At 41.2% G+C, this 21,824-nt stretch overlaps 1 protein-coding gene across 3 annotated transcripts in view; it reads right to left on the reverse strand.

Annotated features, from left to right (window-relative positions):
* Positions 1 to 21,824, reverse strand: part of CUL5 (cullin 5) — a 100,709-nt gene that overhangs the window by 17,718 nt on the left and 61,167 nt on the right. For all 3 annotated transcript variants that reach the window (XM_086679213.1, XM_025927963.2, XM_086679212.1), the window contains 4 exons: positions 10,793 to 10,886; positions 9,330 to 9,460; positions 8,973 to 9,080; positions 5,102 to 5,166 (listed from right to left, as the gene is read on the reverse strand). In XM_086679213.1, coding sequence (XP_086535339.1) covers positions 5,102 to 5,166; positions 8,973 to 9,080; positions 9,330 to 9,460; positions 10,793 to 10,886 — 398 coding nt within the window. The remainder of the gene's footprint in view (positions 1 to 5,101; positions 5,167 to 8,972; positions 9,081 to 9,329; positions 9,461 to 10,792; positions 10,887 to 21,824) is intronic.

A 21,824-nucleotide genomic window follows, 5' to 3' on the forward strand; every position in this document is an offset into this window, starting at 1 on the left:
GGTGCACCTTTCTTTGTACAGCAGGGAAGACTAATTGTGGGGAGAAGTGGAAAGGGCAAATCGTAACGATACTTCCACCAGAGGGCGCCAGTTTAGAAAAGAGCAGATGCGGAAGCGGAGGACTGAAGAACGCATTTCCTTTAAGGTTTCTAACTGGCACTCGCTAGAAAGGTTTTCTGCATCCCTGACGTAGACATGGGCCAGTGGGAAGACCGCTAACTTACTTCCTATCCCTCTACCTTCATCCTCCCGCACTGCCAGTGCCTAGCTCCCGCACGAACTCCTGCCAAGTCTGCAGCGATCCATCATCTCCCTTCCTCCAATTCACCCTGCTGGGAAGACAGAGGTCAGTCCTTCATCCTTGACTCTGGGAAGGCAGCGTGTCATTTCCTCTCCTGGGGCTGTTTTAGGGCTTTTTTGTTTCTTTTCAGTTTTCCAGCTGTTTCACTATGACGTACTGATTTAATTTGTATTTATCTTGCTTGGGATTCAAAGAGAATCTTAAGAGTTGGCAGCTTTCATCAATTCTGGAAATTTATGGCCAATAACTCTTCAAATACTGCTTATGTCCCCTTTTCTGCTCTAATTCCAATTACATATTGCTATAGACATGTTACCTTTTCTCGGTAACAATTTCCACCTATTTGTTCATTAATGTGTATTATTTGTTCCCTATCACTTATTATCTATTTACGCTTGTCATTACTAAGATATAATTCACATACCATGCAGTTCATCCATTTAAAGTATGCAAGTCGAAGTTTTTAAGTATATCTATAAACTTGTGCAACCACCATAATAAAATTTTAAAACATTTTCATTACCTACAAAAGAAACCCCACACTCATTAGCCAAATGCCATTCGCCAGTCACCCCTCCCTCCCAGCGCTGGTTACAAGTATTCTACCTTTTATCTTTATGGATCTCCTTTTTCTGAACACCTCATATAAAGGGAATCATACAATGTGTGCTCTCTGGTGACTGACCTTTTAAAATTAGGATAATGTTTTTAAGATTCGTCCATATCGTAGCACATATTGCTGGTTCATTCCTTTTAAAAAATATTTACTTTATTGTGGTAAAACACATTTACTGTTTTAATCATTTGTAAGTTTACAATCCAGTGGCAGTAAGTACATTCAAAATGTTCTGCAAACATCGCCACTATCCGTACCCAAAACTTGTTCACTGCCCTACACAGAAACCCTACATCCATTAAACGGTAACTTCCCAGTTCCCTCTCCCCACCCCCACCAAGTCCCAGCAGATATCTACTCTACTCTATTAATGGACCTGCCTATTCTAGATACCTTATATAAGTGGAATCACACAATATTTGTCCTTCTGTGTGTGGCCTATTCCACTTAGCACTTCTCAGGGCTTCATTCATGTTGTAGCATGTATCAGATTCTCATTCCATTTTATGGCTCAAGGACAGTCCACTGCATGGCTGTACCATATTTTGCTTACCCCTTCACCAGACAATGGGCATTTGGGTTGTCCTTTTGTGGAAGGCTATTAAGAATAATGCTGCTACAAACATTTGTGTACAAATAAAAACAATTTTTTTAAATGTTTATTTTTGAAATAGAGAGTGCAGAAGAGGGGCAGAGAGAGAGGGAGACACAGAAACAGAAGCAGGCTCCAGGCTCCAAGCTATCAGCACAGAGCCTGACGCGGGGCTCGAACTCATGAATGGTGAGATCACGACCTGAGCCAAAGTCGGCCGCTTAACCAACTGAGCCACCCAGGCGCCCCATAAATGGTTTTTTTTTTTTTTTAAGTAACCAATGTATTCACCACATCAGAAGAATACAGGAAAAAAAAAAAAAAACCTTAAGCATTTCAACACAGAAAAAAAGTATTTAATAAAAGTCAATACCCGTTGATTTATTATCAAAACTTTTAGCAAGCTAGGAATAAAAAGCAATCTAATTAAGGGCATCTATGAAAAACCCTCAGCTAACTTTGTAATTAGTGATGAAATATTAAAGGCTTTCTGCTCCAGCTTGCCAAAATGACAGGAATGCCCACTTTAACTACATTTATCTAAAAATGTACTTATAATCCTTTTTTTTTTTTAATTTTTTTTTAACGTTTATTTATTTTTGAGACAGAGAGAGACAGAGCATGAGCGGGGGAGGGGCAGAGAGAGAGGGAGACACAGAATCGGAAACAGGCTCCAGGCTCTGAGCCATCAGCCCAGAGCCCGACGCGGGGCTCGAACCCACGGACCGCGAGATCGTGACCTGAGCTGAAGTCGGACGCTTAACCGACTGAGCCACCCAGGCGCCCCTAAAAATGTACTTATAATCCTAACCAGTTTATCAAGGCAAGAAAAGTAAGTGGTATAAAAATCAGAAAGGAAGATATAAAACTTGTATATTTACAGATTACATGATTATTTACACAGGAAAACCTTAAGAAATCTGCAAAACAACTATAAGAACTAATAACTTCCACAAGGTAACAGGATATAAGATCAATATACTAAAATCAACTGTTTACCTACGGATAAATTATACTACCTGACTTTAAAACTTACTACAGAACTATATTAATTATGACTATATAATAATGGCCTAAGAATACCTAAACAAATCAATGGAATAGAATAGAGAGCCCAGAAATACATACATATTTCGTTTTAAAGTTTATTTATTTTGAGGGGGCCTGGGTGGCTCAGTCAGTTGGGCATCCGACTTAGGCTCAGGTCATGAACTCGTGGTTCACGGGTTTGAGCCCCGCGTCAGGCTCTGTGCTGAGAGCTCAGAGCCTGGAACCTGCTTCAGATTCTGTATCTCCCGCTCTCTCTGCCCTTCCCCCGCTCATGCTCGCTCTCTTTCTCTCTCAAAAAAAAAAAAAAAAAGTTACAAAGTTTACTTATTTTGAGAGAGAGACAGAAGAGAAATAGAGTGAGAGTGGGAAGGGTCAGGGAGAGAGGGAGAGAGAGAATCCCAAGCAGGCTCTACATTGTCAGCACAGAGCCTGATGTGGGACTCCATGTCACGAACTATGGGATCATGACCTGAGTCGAAACCAAGAGTGAGACGCTTAACCGACTGGGCCACCTGAGCGCCCCAACGTACATATTTTTGAGTGATTGGATTTTGACAAAAGGTCCCAAAGCAATGCAGTGGGGAGGGAAAGTAATTCCAATAAATGGTGATAGAACCACTTGTTACCCACGTGGAAAAGAAAAAAAGTCAGATTTAACCCCTGACTCACACTATACATAATCATTAATTTAAGATGGATCCTAGAACTAAATGTGAAAGCTAAAATGATAAAGCTTCTAGAAGAAATAAAAGAGATTATCTTCATGTCTCAGGGGTAGAGGTAAATGAAGTTTTCTAGATGAAACATAAAAAGCAAAAAACCATAAAAGAAAAGCACATATCTCTCAAATGATCTATATTTCAAAGAATATGTAAGAACTGTTATAGCTCACTAAGAAAAAGGAACAATGCAATGGGCAAAAAAAAAAAACAGACAAAAAAGATACTTTATAAAGGAAAATGCAAGAAGGCTAGGGGCGCCTGGGTGGTTCAGTCAGTTAAGCATCTGAACAACTCAAGTCAGGATCTCACAGTTCATGAGATCAAGCCCCACACCAGGCTCTGTGCTGACAGCTCAGAGCCTGGAGCCTGCGTGGATCCTCTGTCTCCCTCTCTCTCTGCCCTTGCCCTGTGCTCATGCTCTCTCACTTTCTCAAAAATAAACATTAAAAAAAATTTTTTTTTATTTTTTTTAAAAAAAATGTTTTTTTTTTAACGTTTATTTATTTTTTTGGGACAGAGAGAGACAGAGCATGAACGGGGGAGGGGCAGAGAGAGAGGGAGACACAGAATCAGAAACAGGCTCCAGGCTCTGAGCCATCAGCCCAGAGCCCGACGCGGGGCTCGAACTCACGGACCGGGAGATCGTGACCTGGCTGAAGTCGGACGCTTAACCGACTGCGCCACCCAGGCGCCCCCAAAAAAAAAATTTTTAATATAAGAAGGTGAAATGATACACGAAAATGTGCTCAACAACAATAGTCACAGGAAATGGAACTGACACCATAATGAGACAATCACTACAAACTCTACAACGACTGAAATGAAAATGACAACTCTAACTGCTGGTAAGAACGCGGATCGACTAGCACGCCCTCACGTCACTGGTGGGAGTGTAAAGTCTCACGCACACGTGGGAAACGAGCCGCTGTGATATGCCGGCACACACCTGAATCTCAACACCACTATGCTGCACTCAAAGAAGCTTTACAAAAAGAAGTGCATATTGTATGATTCCATTTACATAAAGTCCCAGATGAGGCAAAACTAATCTCGGCCGAAATCATCAGAATGGCTGTCTCTGGAAGAGGACGGGGTAGGACTGACAGGGAACGGGTGTGGGGAGATTCTTGAGGATGATGAACATCCGGTCCATCGTACCAGGGGTGCAGGCATTTGTCAGGTCTCACAGAACCGGACACTTGGGATTTATGTATCTGTCCGCATGTAAATTTTACCTGAACACATATACCGACACCATATTCAATTAATGATCGTCTGCTGAAGTGTTCAGGGAGCGAAAGTTACTTGTGCCTGAAATTTCTTTTGAAATCCATTTAAAAAGCTGACTGATGATGTATACAGAGATACATATTTCACAAAGCAACAGGTGACAGAAATTTGAAAATTTTTGTTAAAAAACGCGGGGGGCAGGGATGAATGAGGAAGACCTTTATGTATCCATATGAAGAGATTCTGAAAATGTAGTGTTTATGTGTTTTATATATTTCACAATGTATAAAGAAAACAGGACAGATGCCCTCTTAAATTCTGTCAAGTCAGCAGAACATTTTTCCACTTAAAAAAATAAGATCAACGTTTTTTGGTCACAAAAAGAGATAATTTAATATGAAATTAAAATTCAAGACAGTTTTTTCCCTCAAAAATGTGAGACAATTGTTAATATTCAACGGCAACAAAAATCATTATAGTAAAAACAAAACAACAACAACAAAAATGAAACCTAACAGTTTGCATATTCAATAATGTATAAGACACTCCAAAAAATGAAAGAATTTTAAACATGATTTTTAAAGACTTACCCTTTCTGCTTCAAAGGTAATTCAAGTTTAAATATGGTAGCATCATTAACAACTGCTTTATATGCCTGTAAAGAATTTAAAATGTAATGAGCATTATTTTTTGTTTTGAAAATACAGCTAGATATTTTATTTATTTATTTTAAATGTTTGAGAGACACAGAGAGAGAGAGACAGAGTGTGAGCAGGGGAGGGGCAGAGAGAAAGGGAGACACAGAATCCGAAGCGGGCTCCAGGCTTCGAGCTGTCAGCACAGAGCCTGATGTGGGGCTCGAACTCATGAATGGTGAGATCGTGACCTGAGCCGAAGTTGGATGCTTAATGGACTGAGCCACCCAGGCGCCCCCTACCCTTGTGTTTTTTAATGTACAGCTAGATATTTTAATGGTGTACCTGGCCTGACACAATTTCTCAAGTCAATGACTTCATGCCCCTCCTGATGCTATGATTGTCGTTATTCTCAAGCGGGGTCTTAGTGCTGCCTGACCGCCACCCCACCTTCTCTTGTCAAGACGCTCTCCCAGAACACATCTCGTACCATCTCCTTTCTCTTCAGCCTCCAATGTTTCCTCTCCCAGGGAGACTTCCTGCTGATGAGGTGGCTTCCTATTTTCCTAATAAAACTGAAGTGATCAGAATTCCCTCCCATTTCTTCTCTATCTTCACTTTTCCCCCCCACCCACCATTTCTGCAGCCTCGCCATACACACGTACCGTTATTTAAATCTTGAAAATTCTCTCTTGCCTTTGTTCACCTTCAGCCACAGCCTCATTTACCTCTCTCTTTAAGCTCGACTAATGGATAAAGTGCGCAGCCCACGGTCTCCAATTTCTCTACTGCCGTTCCTCCTGGGAAAACCTTCCAGGACCAGGCTTTCGCGCCACAGCTCCGCTAACTGTTCTCGCCAGGTCACTGACCACCTCCATGTTGCTGAAGACAACGGCCGATGCCCATCCCATCTGACCTCTCAGCAGCATTTTAAAACAGCAGATCACAGCCTCCTCCTCAAAGTGCTCCTCCCACTTGTCTCCTCCCACAGTGCACTCTCCTGGTCATTCCACGCATCCCTCTCTCACCTCAGGAGAGTTGCTTCTCCATCCTTCTCGTAACCAAACTGACTATCCCAGGCTGGTCCCTGAATCTCTTTGCTATCATCACTCATCACACTGGGGATCACAGCCAGCGTCCGTGCTTTAAATACCATCCAGACGCTAAAGCTCCCCATTTACGATTCCAGGTCTATTCTCTCCCTTACATGGCCGCCGTGACGCTGCCACATGGACGTTGAACAAATCTTTCAGAGTTAACTTGTCCAAAACTGAGTTCCTAATCTCCCTACAACCGTCCCCCACAAACTGCCTCTCCCATCACCTTCCCCATCTCAGCAAGCACATGCTGCTAATCGATCGGAACAAAAATCGGACTGTCATCTCTGGTCTCTAGTACATTCTACATCTGATTCATTAGCAAATCTTGGGTAGTTTGCTGTCATCATCAGTATCCAACCAACCATGACTACCTCTACCCGCTACCGTTCCGAGCCGAGCCTCCATCCTTACTTCACAGAATTGCCCAAGTAGGTTCCTAACTGCTCTTCTTGTTTCTTCCCTTGCACCTCTTAGTCTATTCTTTTTGCAGCAACCAAGGGATCCTTTTTTAAAAAAATTTTTTCAAATGTTTGTTTACTTATTTTTGAGAGACAGAGGCGGGGTGGAGGGGGGGCAGAGACAGAGGGAGAGAGAATCCCAAGCAGGCTCTATGCCATCGGCGCAGAGCCCAATGTGGCACTCAAACCCACAAACGGTGAGATAATGACCTGAGCCCACAGGTCATGAGCAAGAGTCAGACACTTAACAAACTGAGCCAACCTGGTGCCCCAACCAAGGGATCCTTTTTTAAAAAATTTTTTTAAATGTTTATTTATTTATTTTTGAGAGACAGAGGCAGGGGGGCAGAGACAGAGGGAGAGAGAATCCCAAGCAGGTTCTAGGCCATCGGCGCAGAGCCCAATGTGGTGCTCAAACCCACAAACGGTGAGATAATGACCTGAGCCCACAGGTCATGACCAAGAGTCAGACGCTTAACCAACTGAGCCAACCTGGTGCCCTAACCAAGGGATCCTTTAAAATGTAAGTCATATGGGCCGCCTGGGTGGCCTAGTTGGTTGAGCATCCGACTTCGGCTCAGGTTGTGACCTCACTGCTTGTGAGTTCAAGCCCCGCACTGGGCGCTGTGCTGACAGTTCAGAGCCTGGAGCCTGCCTCAGATTCTTCCCCCATCTCTCTGCCCCTCTCCTGCTCGCTCTCTCTCTCTCGCTCTCAAATATAGAATTAAAAAAATTAAAACGTAAGTCATATTCATTTTGTTCAGAACCTTTCAGGGACTTTCTGTCCAACTCAGGGTAAAAACCAAACTCCTTACCATGGCTCATAGCCTGACGTGATCTGGCCTCTATTATCTCTTTGACTTCATTTCCTACTCTTCTCCCCTCACTTGATCCACTCAGGCCACAATGACCTTTTTCTCCCCTGTTCCTGGAATAGGACAGGGATATTCCTGCCTACAGCATTTGTATCCGCTGTCCCCTTTGGCTGAACACACTTCCCTCATATACCACATGACTTCATGTCTTAATCACCTTCAATCTTGATTCTAATGTCCCCTCAATGAAGCCTCTGCCAGCCGCTCAATTTTAACATTTCAAACCAACTCACTACCTCCATCCTCCCTTAACATCTTTCCTCCTCTCTCTCCCTCCCTCTCTCTCTCTCTCTTCCTACCCACCTACAAACAGAAAGAGGGGAAGAAAACAAAACAAAAAACCCTCAACGCTACTGGAGAAAGTTGATTCTCTTTTTAGAGACACAAGAACAACAACAAAAAAATCTAACTTGGGAAATAATGAAAGGTAGTTCAAAGCAAAAACACTGATGGTAATTTCTATAGTGATAGGTTTACGACACTTTAAAACATACAACTCTAAGGATAATTCTATGCTTTGTTATTATCCCATGCTAGCAAGGACAGAAGAAAGGGTAAGGGAAACGGTAAGTGACATAATACCCAGGAGTCCTGTGAAAAGGGCAGAGGGTGGAGGAATCAACTCTGCTTGGGACAGGATGTCGGGGGAGGCAGGCTATCAAGGAAGTTCCAGGAGGAATGTACTTTGAGGTGGGTCTTGAAGGGTGAAGAAGGGAAGAATAGGAATTCAATAATCAGTAAGAGTAAAAAACGGGACAATATTCTTGGAAAAATGAAGGAGCAACTTTCTACTAAATTCTAGTCCATAAGCATACCCAATGCTTACAAAAACATGTACCAAGCCAAATATAATAAAAATGGTTGCCCTCCACTGATTTAAAAAAAAAAAAAAAAAAAAAAAAAGAGTTGCTAGGTTTTCAGTTTGTAACTTAGTAGCATAATGGTGCAAGTTTCTTTTTAAAAGTAAATTATGATGGGGCACCTGGGTGGTTCACTGGTTAAGTGTCTGGCTCTGTATTTCAGCTCAGGTCATGATCTCACGGTTGTGAGATTGAGCCCCGCGTTGGGCTCCGCGCTGGGCATGGAGATTGCTTAAGGTTCTCTCTCTCCCTCTCCCTCTGCCCCTCCCCGTGCGTGTGGTCTGTCTCTTTCAAAAAATTTTTTTAAATTTAAAAACATAACATCTTAAGGACTGAGAACAAACTAAGGGTAGTTGGGGGGGGTGGGGGAGAAGAGAAAGTGGGTGACGGGTAGGGAGGAGGGCACTTGTTGGGATGAACACTGGGTGTGGTATGGAAACCAATGTGACAATAAGTTATATTTAAAAGAAAATAAAAAAATAAATAAAAATAAAAATATTATGACAGTAGTGTTAATATACAGGAAAACATACCTTATCTCTTGCAGTAAGAAATCGTGGATCATCTTGAAAAGCTTCTTTGACGAGTTTACTAAATCTATTAAATAATGTAAGTAACTGCTCAACGTATTTCTCAGAGTCCTAAAAATAAAATGTTTCATACTCAAATGAGATTTTAAAAAGAAAACAATACAAAAAAATAATATAAATGTAATTTTAATAAATCATTATAGAGATAAAATTTGGGACTTCTCCGAAAAAAATTTTTTCTCGATATTAAAAGATGTTCCAATATTACTGTTTTGCCATCAATCACTATTTTAAATACCCGATCTTACATTTAAAAAACAACCTTGACACACATTCATCCTCGCCATTGAGGAAACTTACAGTAGTAATAGTTTCAGCAGCTGCTACCATATCTGCCAGGCCAGCACTAATGATATGTTCCTCCAAGTCTTTCAGCATTGGCTCTATCCCATTGGGAACCTTGTCCATCAATGAAAACATTAAATGTAGTTCTGAAAGGACACAACACACTCATGAAATCACCTCATCCATCAAAATAAAGTTTCTCATTGGTCTAGAATGCCTATGATAGGAAAAGTATGGAGAAATATTAGCTGGAAATTGAGAACCTTAATAGTACTCTGTAGGTACCATTAGTTTAGGAGTTGTTACAATAAGTACTAGAACTTCTTGATCTACATTCTGACAAAAATTGTTTTTAAAGGAAACTCAAATTAAAAGTGATCACACAGCACAAAACCTAACTCCTCTTACAAGGTGAATCATTTGACCTTCAATTCCACAGAACAGTTTTTATTCTAAGAAGCACAAAAATTTATGTAATAGCCTATTTCATAAAGTAGACACAATATTAAATTCATAGCACCATATCATTAAGGGGCAAAAAAACTCACATCATCAGAGTAATGATTATAAAAGAAAAAAGTGTATTAGGGATAACATAAAAGTGCACTCATTGATAGGGAATTTTTCAGTTTATGAAAGCACTGTTTCATGTTATACTGTTTAACTGACCTTCGCAAAAATCTTGCTGCACAAAACTGCGACTAAATAATCCTTTTGAAGGGAGTCCAACAGGGATCGGTTAAGATAGAACTCTACTTAGCTTGGCATACAAAGATTCAAATATTTCATTTATGCCAATGAGCTTTCTACTACAAAACTATTAACAAGTGTATGAACCTAGGTGAGCTGAAATACGTACTTTAAATGCAGCTGGAGATTTTTATACACAATGAAATCCAGAGAGCAATACATCAAAGTGTTAAAAGTTGTTATCTCTACGTAGTAGAAATATAGGTAATTTTTTTTTACCATATTCCTTTTGGTTGTAATGTACTTGCAACCTCCCCAAATATACCTTTATTAAGAAAACATGTAAATAATAAAAAAAAAGTACTTGCAGAAATCTTAAATTGTAACATATTTTAGGGGAGAGGGATGAAGAGCATTAACACGGAATGTTATTTTACTTTCTAAAAATATTTGTCACGAAGTCCCACACAGAAGTCAAATGCCTAGTTCTTTCCTATCCCTGTGTTTACCATTTAAATTAGCCTTTAAAAGCAGGAGTCCTACGGTTTGAGGACACGCTGAAATCCAACCCCCTCCCCTGCACATTGATACCGAAGGGGAGAATGTTTAAAATGCAAATTTGCAACCTTCTATATGTTAAACATCTTACCATTTTCTTTAAGCACGGTTTACCGTAACAAATATACCTCTATATAAAAGAATAATCTAATAGCAAACTTATTAAAAGTGATTCGCTTCAAAGATACCTCTTAAAAGATTATGAGAACTTTATGTGATGTTTTACCTACTTTCAGTTTCATTTCGCTTGATCATGCCTTGGCACTCGGCTAAGATCGTCTCTTTAAAAGATGTCACCAGGGCATTTACACAGCATTCCATGAGCTGAAATACAGCAAAAACTGGTCAAGGCGACTATAAGCACAAATCTACTCCACTCTGCTTTCTAAGCCCCGTAAGATCATACTGTTCAACAACAAGAGCAAAAAACTGAGTATACTGAAGGCAGATTTTACTTACCTTTACTACAGGAACGCTAAAGGTGGATACTCTATTCTAGTTCACCAAAGTATATTTACACCTGAGAAAAAGGCTACAGAACTTATGTTCTCTTTAGAAATTTGAATAAAGCCCCCCAAGGAGGGAAGGAAAAAAACTGGAAAATATACAAAACAAAATGAAAAAAAAATTAAATAAACTGATGAATTCTTCTTATCTGGAGAGAACATGTGTTAAAATTAGATTTTAAAATTCTGAAAGTATGAATACGTCCATTCAACCAACCACCACGAGATGCCTACTGTGTGCAGGCATCAAAGAAGTGGTTCAGAGACGAAGATTAAGGTATAACCCCTGCTATGGAGGAGGTCACTGTCTACTTAAGGGCGAGGAAGAAAGCAAACATAAACTAAGAACAACTCAGTTAACTGGCAACACACACACACACACACACACACACACACACACCCACCAAACAAAAACAAGCAGAGGAACTATGCACTTCTTTCTGGGGTAGTTAAAATGGTCTCGTGTACAAGATGAAATCTAAACTGAATCTTGAAAAATAACTACAAGTCCAAAATGGAATGAGTGTTCTAGGAATAAGAAGCTGGATACGGTAAGGAATAAACAGTGGAAGAGAAAACTAGAAAGGTAGTTGGAGGCAGATTATGAAGGAAAATCTACAGTTTGGGATTTTATTCTATAGGCGGGGCAGGGAACAAAGAATCAAAGGTTTTAAACAGAGGATAAATGCAATGAACTTCTACTCCCCCAAGAGTGGACTGGTCAAGGAGACTGTTGTAATATTCCAAGGAACATGGCCAGGGTCCAGTGTTCCAGACGGTCTTCAACACAAGCCACCCCACCCCCACCACTGCTCCTTCGTGTCGCAGAATTACTTATTATTCGTGCAGGCCTCAATTAAAATGAATAGGTCGTGTAAAGCAAGGTGCCCTACGGATGACTGGTACAAATCTTCTCAAATGAAGATCATGCATCCGTACTGAGGAAGGGAATTATGCGTGTCTTAAAAGCTCTTTGTTAAAAATTCTCCTTGGAATTGACATAATGTTCATAATTACTGACGCTGAATTTAGGTAATAGGGATTCATTATACTACTTTCTAAATCTTAAAAAAATTTGAATACAAAGTTTTTTTCAGGTCCCTTTTTGAGAATTACGCTAACAACTTTAAAATCCATGTATGCCAATTTCCTAAGAAAACAATACACACAAAGGTGGTGGGGAAATTTCTGCCTTGCCCAGGCGGGGAAGCTCTGCCCCAACTCCTGAGTAGTCTCACACTACACCAGCTCTGTGATGCACACAGCCGACCACGCCCACCCTCTGCAACAAGGCAGACTGTGAGGAGGTAAGTCTAACTACATATAACAGAAGAGAAAAAGTGCAATCGTAATAAGCTCCAAGCCTCTGTCACTTCATCTCCATTTTCATTTTGCTTTTTATAAAAGTTTATTTATTTTGAGAGACAGAGAGTGAGCACATGTGAGTGGAGGAGGGGCAGAGAGAGAGGAGAGAGAGAATCCCAAGCAGGCTCTGCGTTGACAAACACGATGCAGGGCTTGATCTCACAAACTGTGACATCATAGCCTGAGTTGAAGTCAAGAGTTGGACACTCAAACGACCGAGCCACCCAGACTTCCCCCTCCATCTTCTATTTCACTGAAAATTTATACTTGAATATAAGTGAAGTTAGTCCAACTCCTGCAAATTCCTAAAGTCCAGCCTGTGTTTCAAATCGTTGTGAAAGAAATTTTTTTTTTTTTTGAAGTTTATTTACTTATTTGTGCAGGAGGGGCAGAGAGAGAGGGAGAGAGAGAGAATTCTAAGCAAGCTCCGCATTGGGCCAGGAATCTGATGCGGGGCTCGAACTCACAAACCATGAGATCATGACCTGAGTCGAAATCAAGAGATGGATACTTAACCAACTGAGCTGCCCAGGCGCCCCTTGTTGTGAAAGGTTTCAATGACTGTAACCAGTTTTTTTTTTTTTTTTTAATAACACAGAACAACAACAAAAAAAGCAGAGTGCATCGTACATAGTAACAGCGAGTATTATTTCATAGAACTTTGGTTTCAGATATGTGCAAGTAAGCATAGTATATACTAAGCCACAATACATAATGTATTTCTTATTGTGGGTTATAATGAGAATTAAAAGGAGAGGACAAGATGATTGAAGAAAACTGAACAGGATCTGGTAACTGCTTAGATGAAAGATAGTTACGAAAATAAAGGTCTGCTGAAGCAGTTTCTACTTTGAGAGGTTTAACTATATATATAGTAAGAGGTATCTTTCCAAGAGCACCTACTCTGTGTCAAGCATTGCGCTAAATGCTTCACATACACTACCTTATTTAACCCACATGACAACCTTATCAAACAGATACTTAACACATAAGGAAACAAGCTTACGGAGGCTGAGTAACTTGCAAATGTTGCACAGTTAGTTCATGAGGTCTTGTAATATGAGGCTGTATATGACTCCACTATCTAGAACTTCTGTTACATTAACAGAGCAAGTATATACTTAATAATGGCTACATGCTGAGAACTAAGGGCTTTAAGGAAGAGAGAAGTATAGAACATGGTTTGTATCTTCAATAATCTTATAACCCATCTGGGGACATGTATGTGTATATCTAAAAATGTGTGTATAATTCATATATAATAGAGGTACATTAAAAGAAGTTCAACTCATTAATAAACCAAAGATGTAGAAATAAAGGCATCATTGTTACACTATAAACTTCACAAGGACAAAGACTATGTTTTGTCCACAGATATGTATTCGTGGCTTCACACACAGCTGGTGCCTGATAAGTAACACAACAAAGTAGCCTGTAATTTGCTACTAAATCTAGTGGTGGGAAAAATAGGCACAGTGGGATTTCAAGTAAGAGGAAGCTGATGAAGGCTAGAGAATTTGTGGGGACTTTATCACAAGATGGACCATAGGATTCTGGAGGATTTAAACAGGCAGAGAAAAAGTATAAAGTAAAACATTAAGAAAACAAGTAAAAAATGCTTGAAAATGAATCCAAGAAAAAAAATGAATAGAAAAAAATGTAAGAATGAGGAAACATTCTTGGGGCACATGGATGGTTCAGTTGGTTAAGCGTCCAACTTAGGCTCAGGTCATGATCTCTAAGTTTGTGGGTTCGAGCCCCATGTGAAGCTCTGTGCTGACAGCTCAGAGCCTGGAGCTTGCCTCAGATTCGGTGTCTCCCCCTCTCTCTGCCCCTCCCATGCTCATGCTTTGCCTCTCTCTCTCAATAATAAATGTTAAAAAAAATTTTTTTTTTAAAATAATGAAGAAATATTCTTTATTGGAGTAGCATGACTCTTGTTGGACAGTATTAAGTGAGAAAAATAGGTTAGGGCAAAATTATGAAGAGGCTTGAACATCAGATATAGGAAATAATGATACTATAGCTCCTGAATAAAGAAGTAAGGGGCGCCTGGGTGGCGCAGTCGGTTGGGCGTCCGGCTTCAGCCAGGTCACGATCTCACGGTCCGTGAGTTCGAGCCCCGCGTCAGGCTCTGGGCTGATGGCTCAGAGCCTGGAGCCTATTTCCGATTCTGTGTCTCCCTCTCTCTCTGTCCCTCCCCCGTTCATGCTCTGTCTCTCTCTGTCCCAAAAATAAATAAAAAAGTTGAAAAAAAAAATTTAAAAAAAAAAAAAAAAAAAAAAAAAAAAAAAAAAAGAAGTAAAATAATAAAAGTGGTGAAAGTTTATAAAAAATTAGCCTGAACTCACAAAAGAATAAAAACGGTTCATAATAAGAATAAAGACGTCTAGCCTCATTAATAATTTTTACTTTTTTTTCAGGGCGCCTGGGTGGCTCAGTCGGTTGAGTGCCTGACTTCGGCTCAGGTCATGATCTCACAGTTCGTGGGTGTGAGCCCCATATCAGGATCTGTGCTGACAGCTCAGAGCCTGGAGCCTGCTTCTGTTTCTGTGTCTCCCTCTCTCTCTGCCCCTAACCCATTCACATTCTGTCTCTGTGTCTCTCAAAAAAAAATAAACATTAAAAAATTTTTTTTTAATATATTTTTTTAATGTTTACTTATTTTTGACTGAGAGAGAGAGAGAGAGAGAGAGAGAGAGACAAAGCATGAGTGGGGGAGGGGCAGAGAGAGGGGGGGGGGAAAACACAGAATCTGACGCAGGCTCCAGGCTCTGAGATGTCAGCACAGAGCCCGATGCGGGGCTTCAAACTCATGAACCGCAAGATCATGCCCTGAGCCGAAGTCAGATGCTCAACTGACTGAGCCACCCGGGCCCCCCCATCATTAATAATTCTTAAATACACATAAACATTTTTTCAAGTCCATAATACCAGGAAAACTGTCAAAATCCACAGATTGACAAAAGCGAGATAAGCAAAGATCAACAGGCACGCTGTTGATGGGAGTAAGAATCACCACATTTCCAAAGATCAGTTTGGTATCATGTAGCGATTTGTAAAAGTGCATACCCTTTGCTTCAGCAATTTCTAGTAAATTCCATTCCAAGAGAACGCCACATGCGTGTGCATAAAAGTGTTAAAACGACAAAGGCATATAAGGATGTCCTAGGAAGTACTATTCATAAGAAATAAACTATAGTAATGACAATAATGAAAATGCCCATCATTAGAGAATTGGTTAGGTATACTGACTAGGTATGTATCATTAAGTACATACAAGCATGAAAACGTTATAATGAACTTCTGTATCATATAGAGTAAAATATATGGGACATCATAAATTTCTTTGACATGATAAAAGAAAGGAAGGAAAGAAAGGGATGGGGAAAGAAAACAAAAAAGGCAATGACCAAGTAAATATAACAAAATGATGATCACGGTTGAAGCTAGGGGCTGGGTACGGGGGTGGGGTTCATTACTCTTTTCTCCACTTTTGTAAATATTTAAAAACTTTCATAACAAGGCTTTTTTTTTTTTAAATAAAAGAGATTAATTATAGTATAAATCCCTATGTGATGAAAAATCCTTCAGAACACTATTTTACATGGGCAAAAAGAAGAAAGGGAGATTGCTTGACAGTTTTCCCCTTCTTGTAAAAGAGTCTTAACAAGAGCATCAGCTCCTTGAGGGCATAGATCATGTTCTTCCTCTTCTGTATTTCTTTCCCATCACTTACCAAAATACTACATACAGAGTCAACCCTACATATACTACTTGTTATTTGAAACATCTGCCTTGAGTGGAGAGTGGGAAGCCATCCCTCTCACCCTGTACCCCCTTTCCGTCTCCTTTTGCCAGCTTCAGGGAGGAACACAACTTTTTGCCAGGTGCCATCACCTCGCGTGTTTTGCCTGAGATGAACACAAGCTCTAAATCCATACAGATCTCTCCCCAGAGGTCTGCAAGGTGCGACACTTTCACTATGAATGTGCTCCGTGTTCTGCCTTCCTCTACAGCAAAACTCTGCAAAGATGGCACCTGCCATGCAACACAGCAGGCACTCAGGACCTGCTGAATGAGGATGGAGGGCGGGACAGGTCGGCCAAGTGGCGTGGAGAGTCTTCCTTTAGCGGTATTCAATTTGCAACTTTTTTTTTTTTTTAATTTTTTTTTTTCAACGTTTATTTATTTTTGGGACAGAGAGAGACAGAGCATGAACGGGGGAGGGGCAGAGAGAGAGGGAGACACAGAATCGGAAACAGGCTCCAGGCTCTGAGCCATCAGCCCAGAGCCCGACGCGGGGCTCGAACTCCCGGACCGCGAGATCGTGACCTGGCTGAAGTCGGACGCTTAACCGACTGCACCACCCAGGCGCCCCTCAATTTGCAACTTTAATTCCACTTCACTGAAATTTAGTACAAAGCAACAAGAATGGCTCTTTCGTTCATTACGTAAATCTGTACAAGTAATAATTTGCTTCAGCCCAACTATAAAGTAGGGGATGAACTAAAAATTATCCTAGGTTTCTCCACTTTAAGATTTTACTTTATCATTATAAGGTCTTTAACCATACAAAGTAACATATTCAAGAATTCATTCATTCTATGCGTGGAAGGTTATTCTCAAAATTAATTTCCCTTGGCCTTTCTAGCTTGGTTAAGATTTCTTTATTTTATCATTATAACTAGTACTTGCTTCATTTATCAACTATTTACATGACTACACAGAGCGACGAAGAGTCAGACTTACCTTCACTTTTTCGCAGTCACCCTTACTACACTAAAATAGTGAAAGTTAACAAATACTTTAATGTTATTAATTTATGACTTGTGGTCTGGTTGCTAATTTTTTTTTTTTTAATTTTTTTTCAACGGTTTTTATTTCTTTTTGGGACAGAGACAGAGCATGAACGGGGGAGGGGCAGAGAGAGAGGGAGACACAGAATCGGAAACAGGCTCCAGGCTCTGAGCCATCAGCCCAGAGCCTGACGCGGGGCTCGAACTCACGGACTGCGAGATCGTGACCTGGCTGAAGTTGGACGCTTAACCGACTGCGCCACCCAGGCGCCCCTGGTTGCTAACTTTTTAAATCAGTGTTTTGTATGGACAGTAAAATAGTTCCTGTCTTCGAATCAACAACTTTCTCCAAATCTGAGCCCCAGCAGTAAAAACTACCTGCCAGGCACAGTGTTTTATTAAACTTTGACCACACAAGTGGGTATTATCCCATTTTACAGTTAAGCAAACACAGATTACAAAGGTTGAATGACTTGCCAAAGAGCACACAGCTGGTAAAATGACAACAATGGAATCGAAATCCTCACGTGGTGGCCACACGTACACCCCTAACCGCTGTTAACGCCACCCCCCCACCATCTTTGCCTCGAAGACTTGCCACCACCAGTCCCCTCTCTACTCCATTACACTGCTGTACAAACAATCCGCTTTATTTCAGTGTCCATCTGAAGACAGGAAGCAGATGTCTGCTATTACCCACAACTGGCACAAGACCTAACATATTTTAAGTGCATAATAAGTACTAACTGAGTGCCCTCAGGGAATGCCAAGGTATGTCGGATAATCACCCAAAATATTAATAGCCATAGGAAAAATGTTAAACTTATCCTAGTTTAAGCTTTTTCTCCTTCCTTTCTACCATGTTTCACTTCTTTTTCTTAAACGTTTATTTATTTTGAGAGAGAGAGAGAGCGAGCACACATGCAAGGAAGGGAGGGGCAGTGCGAGAGGGAGAGAAAGAATTCCAAGCAGGCTCCAGGCTCCGTGTTGTCAGCATAGAGCCCGACTCGGGGCTCGATCCCACAAACAATGAGATCGTGACCTGAGCCAAGATCAAGAGTCGGACACTTAACTGACTGAGTCACCAGGTGCCCCTCACGCTTCACTCTTTGCTGTCAAGTGCATCTCTCCAGCGGTGCAGCTCTGAAGGCTCTCTCCTGGTTTTACAAACGGGCTGCGGCTCATGTGTCCCAGGACCACCCGAGGGAGAGGGAGCTGGTGAGAGCCGCGCGCATCACGGGAGTGAGAGGGACTGGGCGGCGCTCCTCTAAGCACAACTAGCACGGCCCTCAGCTGCCGGCACGTCCGGGACGGATGACATCCCAGGTGTCCCCTGAACTGCACGCAGCGGAAGCTGCTCTAAGGGCTGTTCTCTGGCGAAGGCAGTCTCCTCCATGACACACACACGCTGCCACTGAGCCACGCTCGCACACGTGTGCAACGACACACACACAAAGCATGTGATCCAAGCTGGTGACCGCAACTCAAGCTGGATGAATTAAAACCTAGGAGCCAGCCTCTTATCTTCTTTCAGTCACAATCTGGAAGGCCAGGCCGGCAGCTCTCAGGGTCCCCGCTTCAACAGCACAACAACAACAAAGACTGCCAGCTGCAGAAGATAACAGAGCAGACCAGGAGAACAATACGTATCTAGAAAGTTCTCACAAAGTTCCAAGTCTGTAAATCCAGATATCCTTCATTCTAGTTTTCTCCTTGTACTTTCCACACTGGATTTGACATGAACTGACACATCTGCCTTTTTTGTTTGAGATGGGTTCTTGCTCCTTGCAACCAAGAGAGTTAACTACACATGTGTTATATGCGATACGTACATTCAAAATTATGTATCAAACTTTGTGTCTCTTCTTTATACACCCCCGAAGGGCTTAGCATTATCTTTAGGAACTCAGGATCTAGAAATGGACTTTATAAGAAGCCTAGCTTCACCATTGCCTAGCTATCAGAGGCTAACGTCTACTGTCTCTGAGTTTCATTTTCTTCACTTATAAAAGAGTAACAGCACCTACCTGCTAGTTCTACGTCCAAAATACATCCTGAATCCCTCCACTTATATATCCAGCTCCACTGCCAACGACACCTCTCCCCCTGATATAATGTGTGATCCAAATACCCCACTGCAAACCAAATGCCCTTTCGTAATATAAAAATTAGAGGACATCAGTTCTCTGCTTCAACCCCCAGAATGGCCTCCCACCACATTAAGCTCCTGCCCCCTCTCTCCTCCATCTGGGTCACTCACCGCCTCTCACCCGCCACACTAACCTTCTTCCTCTGTTCCTCACACAGGCTAAGTCTGTTCCTGCTTCAGAGCCTTCGCACTGGCTCTTCCCTCCACCTAGAAAGCTTTGTCCCAGATCTTCACAAGGTCTTAGGTCTTAGTTCCAATGTGACTCCCTGAAAAAGACCTTCCTTGACCACATTCCATAAAGCAAAAGCGACAGCAGGGGCATTACTGGCGCTAATTCACTTTCAACGGCATTATTCTAGTTATAAAGACGCGCTTATCCTGGGACACTGTAAGGTCTTGACACATCCTTTACTGGGAATATACATAAACAGCAGCTCAGACAAGCACAAAGATTTGAGAGACAAACAACAGCTGAGACAGGGCTGAACAAAAGGAAGAAGTAAAACTACCACTATTTACAGATGACAGGACGTTAATATAGAAAACCAAGAACACAACACCAAAGAACTGTCAGAACTAATAAACGAATTCAGTGAAGTTTCAGAATATAAAGTTAATATGCGAAAATCTATTATGTTTCTTTACACTAATAACGAACTATCACAAAGAGAAATCAAGAAGACAAGCTCATTTACAACTGCACCAAAAAGAATACCCAGAAATAAATTTATCCAAGGAGGTAAAAGAACTATACACTCAAAACTGAAAGACACTGATGAGACAAAATGAAAAACACACAAAGAAATGGGAAGATATTCAGTGCTCACAGGTTGGAAGAATAGTGTTAAGATGTCATGAGACTACAAGTAATATACAGAATCAATGCAATCCCAATCAAAAGTCCAGTGGTATTTTTCACAGAAAAAGAACAAACACTCTTACAATTTGTAGGGAACCACAAAAGACCCAGAATAGTCAAAGCAACCTTGAGAAAGAAGAACAAAGCTGGAGGCATCACCCCCTGACTTCAAACTATATGATAAAGCTCTAGAGTAATCAAAATCGTGCGGTATTAGCACAGAAACAGACACGCAGATCAACGGAACAGAAAAGAGAGCCCAGAAATAAGCCCACACTTATGCGGTCAATTAATTTACAACAAAGGAGTCAAGAATATACAATGGGGAAAGGACAGAAATATACATGAGGGAAGGACAACCAAGTACCAACAAATGGTGCTGAGAAAACTGGACAGCCACACACAAATGAAGGAAACTGCACCACTCTCTTGCACCACACACAAAAATGAGCTCAAAATGGATTCAAGACTCGAACGTAAGACCACAAACCAGAAAGCTCCTAGAAGAAAGCACGGGTGATAAGCTCCTTAACACGGCTCTTGGCGATGACTGTTTTGAATAGGACACCAAAAGCAACAAAAGCAAAAATAAACACGCAGGACTACGCCAAACTAAAAAACTGCTGCACGGCAAAGGAAACCCCGAACACAATGAAAAGACAACCTACCAATGGGAGAAAGTCATTGCACATCACCTATCTGACGAGGAGCTAGTATCCAAAACGCACAAAGAACTCCTACGACGCAACAGCAAATAGTAAACAATTAGAGTGAAAAATGGGCAGATCTTCCCATGCGTCCAATGACGACATAAGATGGCCAACAGGTCATTCAAAAGATGCTCATCGTCACGAAAATGTCAATCGGAACCACAATGGGCTATCACCTCACACCTGTCAGAATGGCCAGTATCAAGAAGACAAGAAATAACAAGTGCTGGCGAGGCTGTGGTGAAAAGGGAGCCCGTGTGCACTGTGGGTGGGAAGTAAACTGTGCAGCCACAATGGAAAACGCTATGGAGGTTGCTCGAAAAATTCAGAACAGAACTACCATATGATCCAGCAATTCCACTTCTGGGTGTTTACCCAAAGAAAATGAAAACACAAACTCGAGAAGACATATGCACCTCCTATTCAATGCATCATTTACAATAGCCATGATATGGAAATAGCCTAAGTATCCATCAATGGATGAATAAGATAAAGAAACTGGTGTGTGTGTACGTGCATATAGGTATATGTGTGCGCACACACACACACATAGATATACACAATGGAATATTATTCAGTCAATAAAAAGAATAAGGTCTTGTCATTTGTAGTAACTTGGATGGACATTGAGAGCATTATGCTGAGTGAAATAAGGCAGAGAACGATAAACACCATATGAATTCTCTCATATGTAGGATCTTTAAAAACAAACAAAAACATGGGGCTTGAACTCACAACCCCAAGATCAAGACCTGAGCTGAGGTTGAGTCAGATGCTTAAGGAACTAATGCTTAACCGCATACACTGAATCTTAGAAAAGGGAAAGAGAAAAAAACCCCAAACTCAAAGATACAGAGAACAGATCGATGGTTGC

The sequence above is a fragment of the Puma concolor genome, chromosome D1 (genome assembly GCF_028749965.1).
Source record: "Puma concolor isolate L17-30 chromosome D1, mPumCon1.1.hap2, whole genome shotgun sequence".
Taxonomy (NCBI): Eukaryota; Metazoa; Chordata; class Mammalia; order Carnivora; family Felidae; genus Puma; species Puma concolor.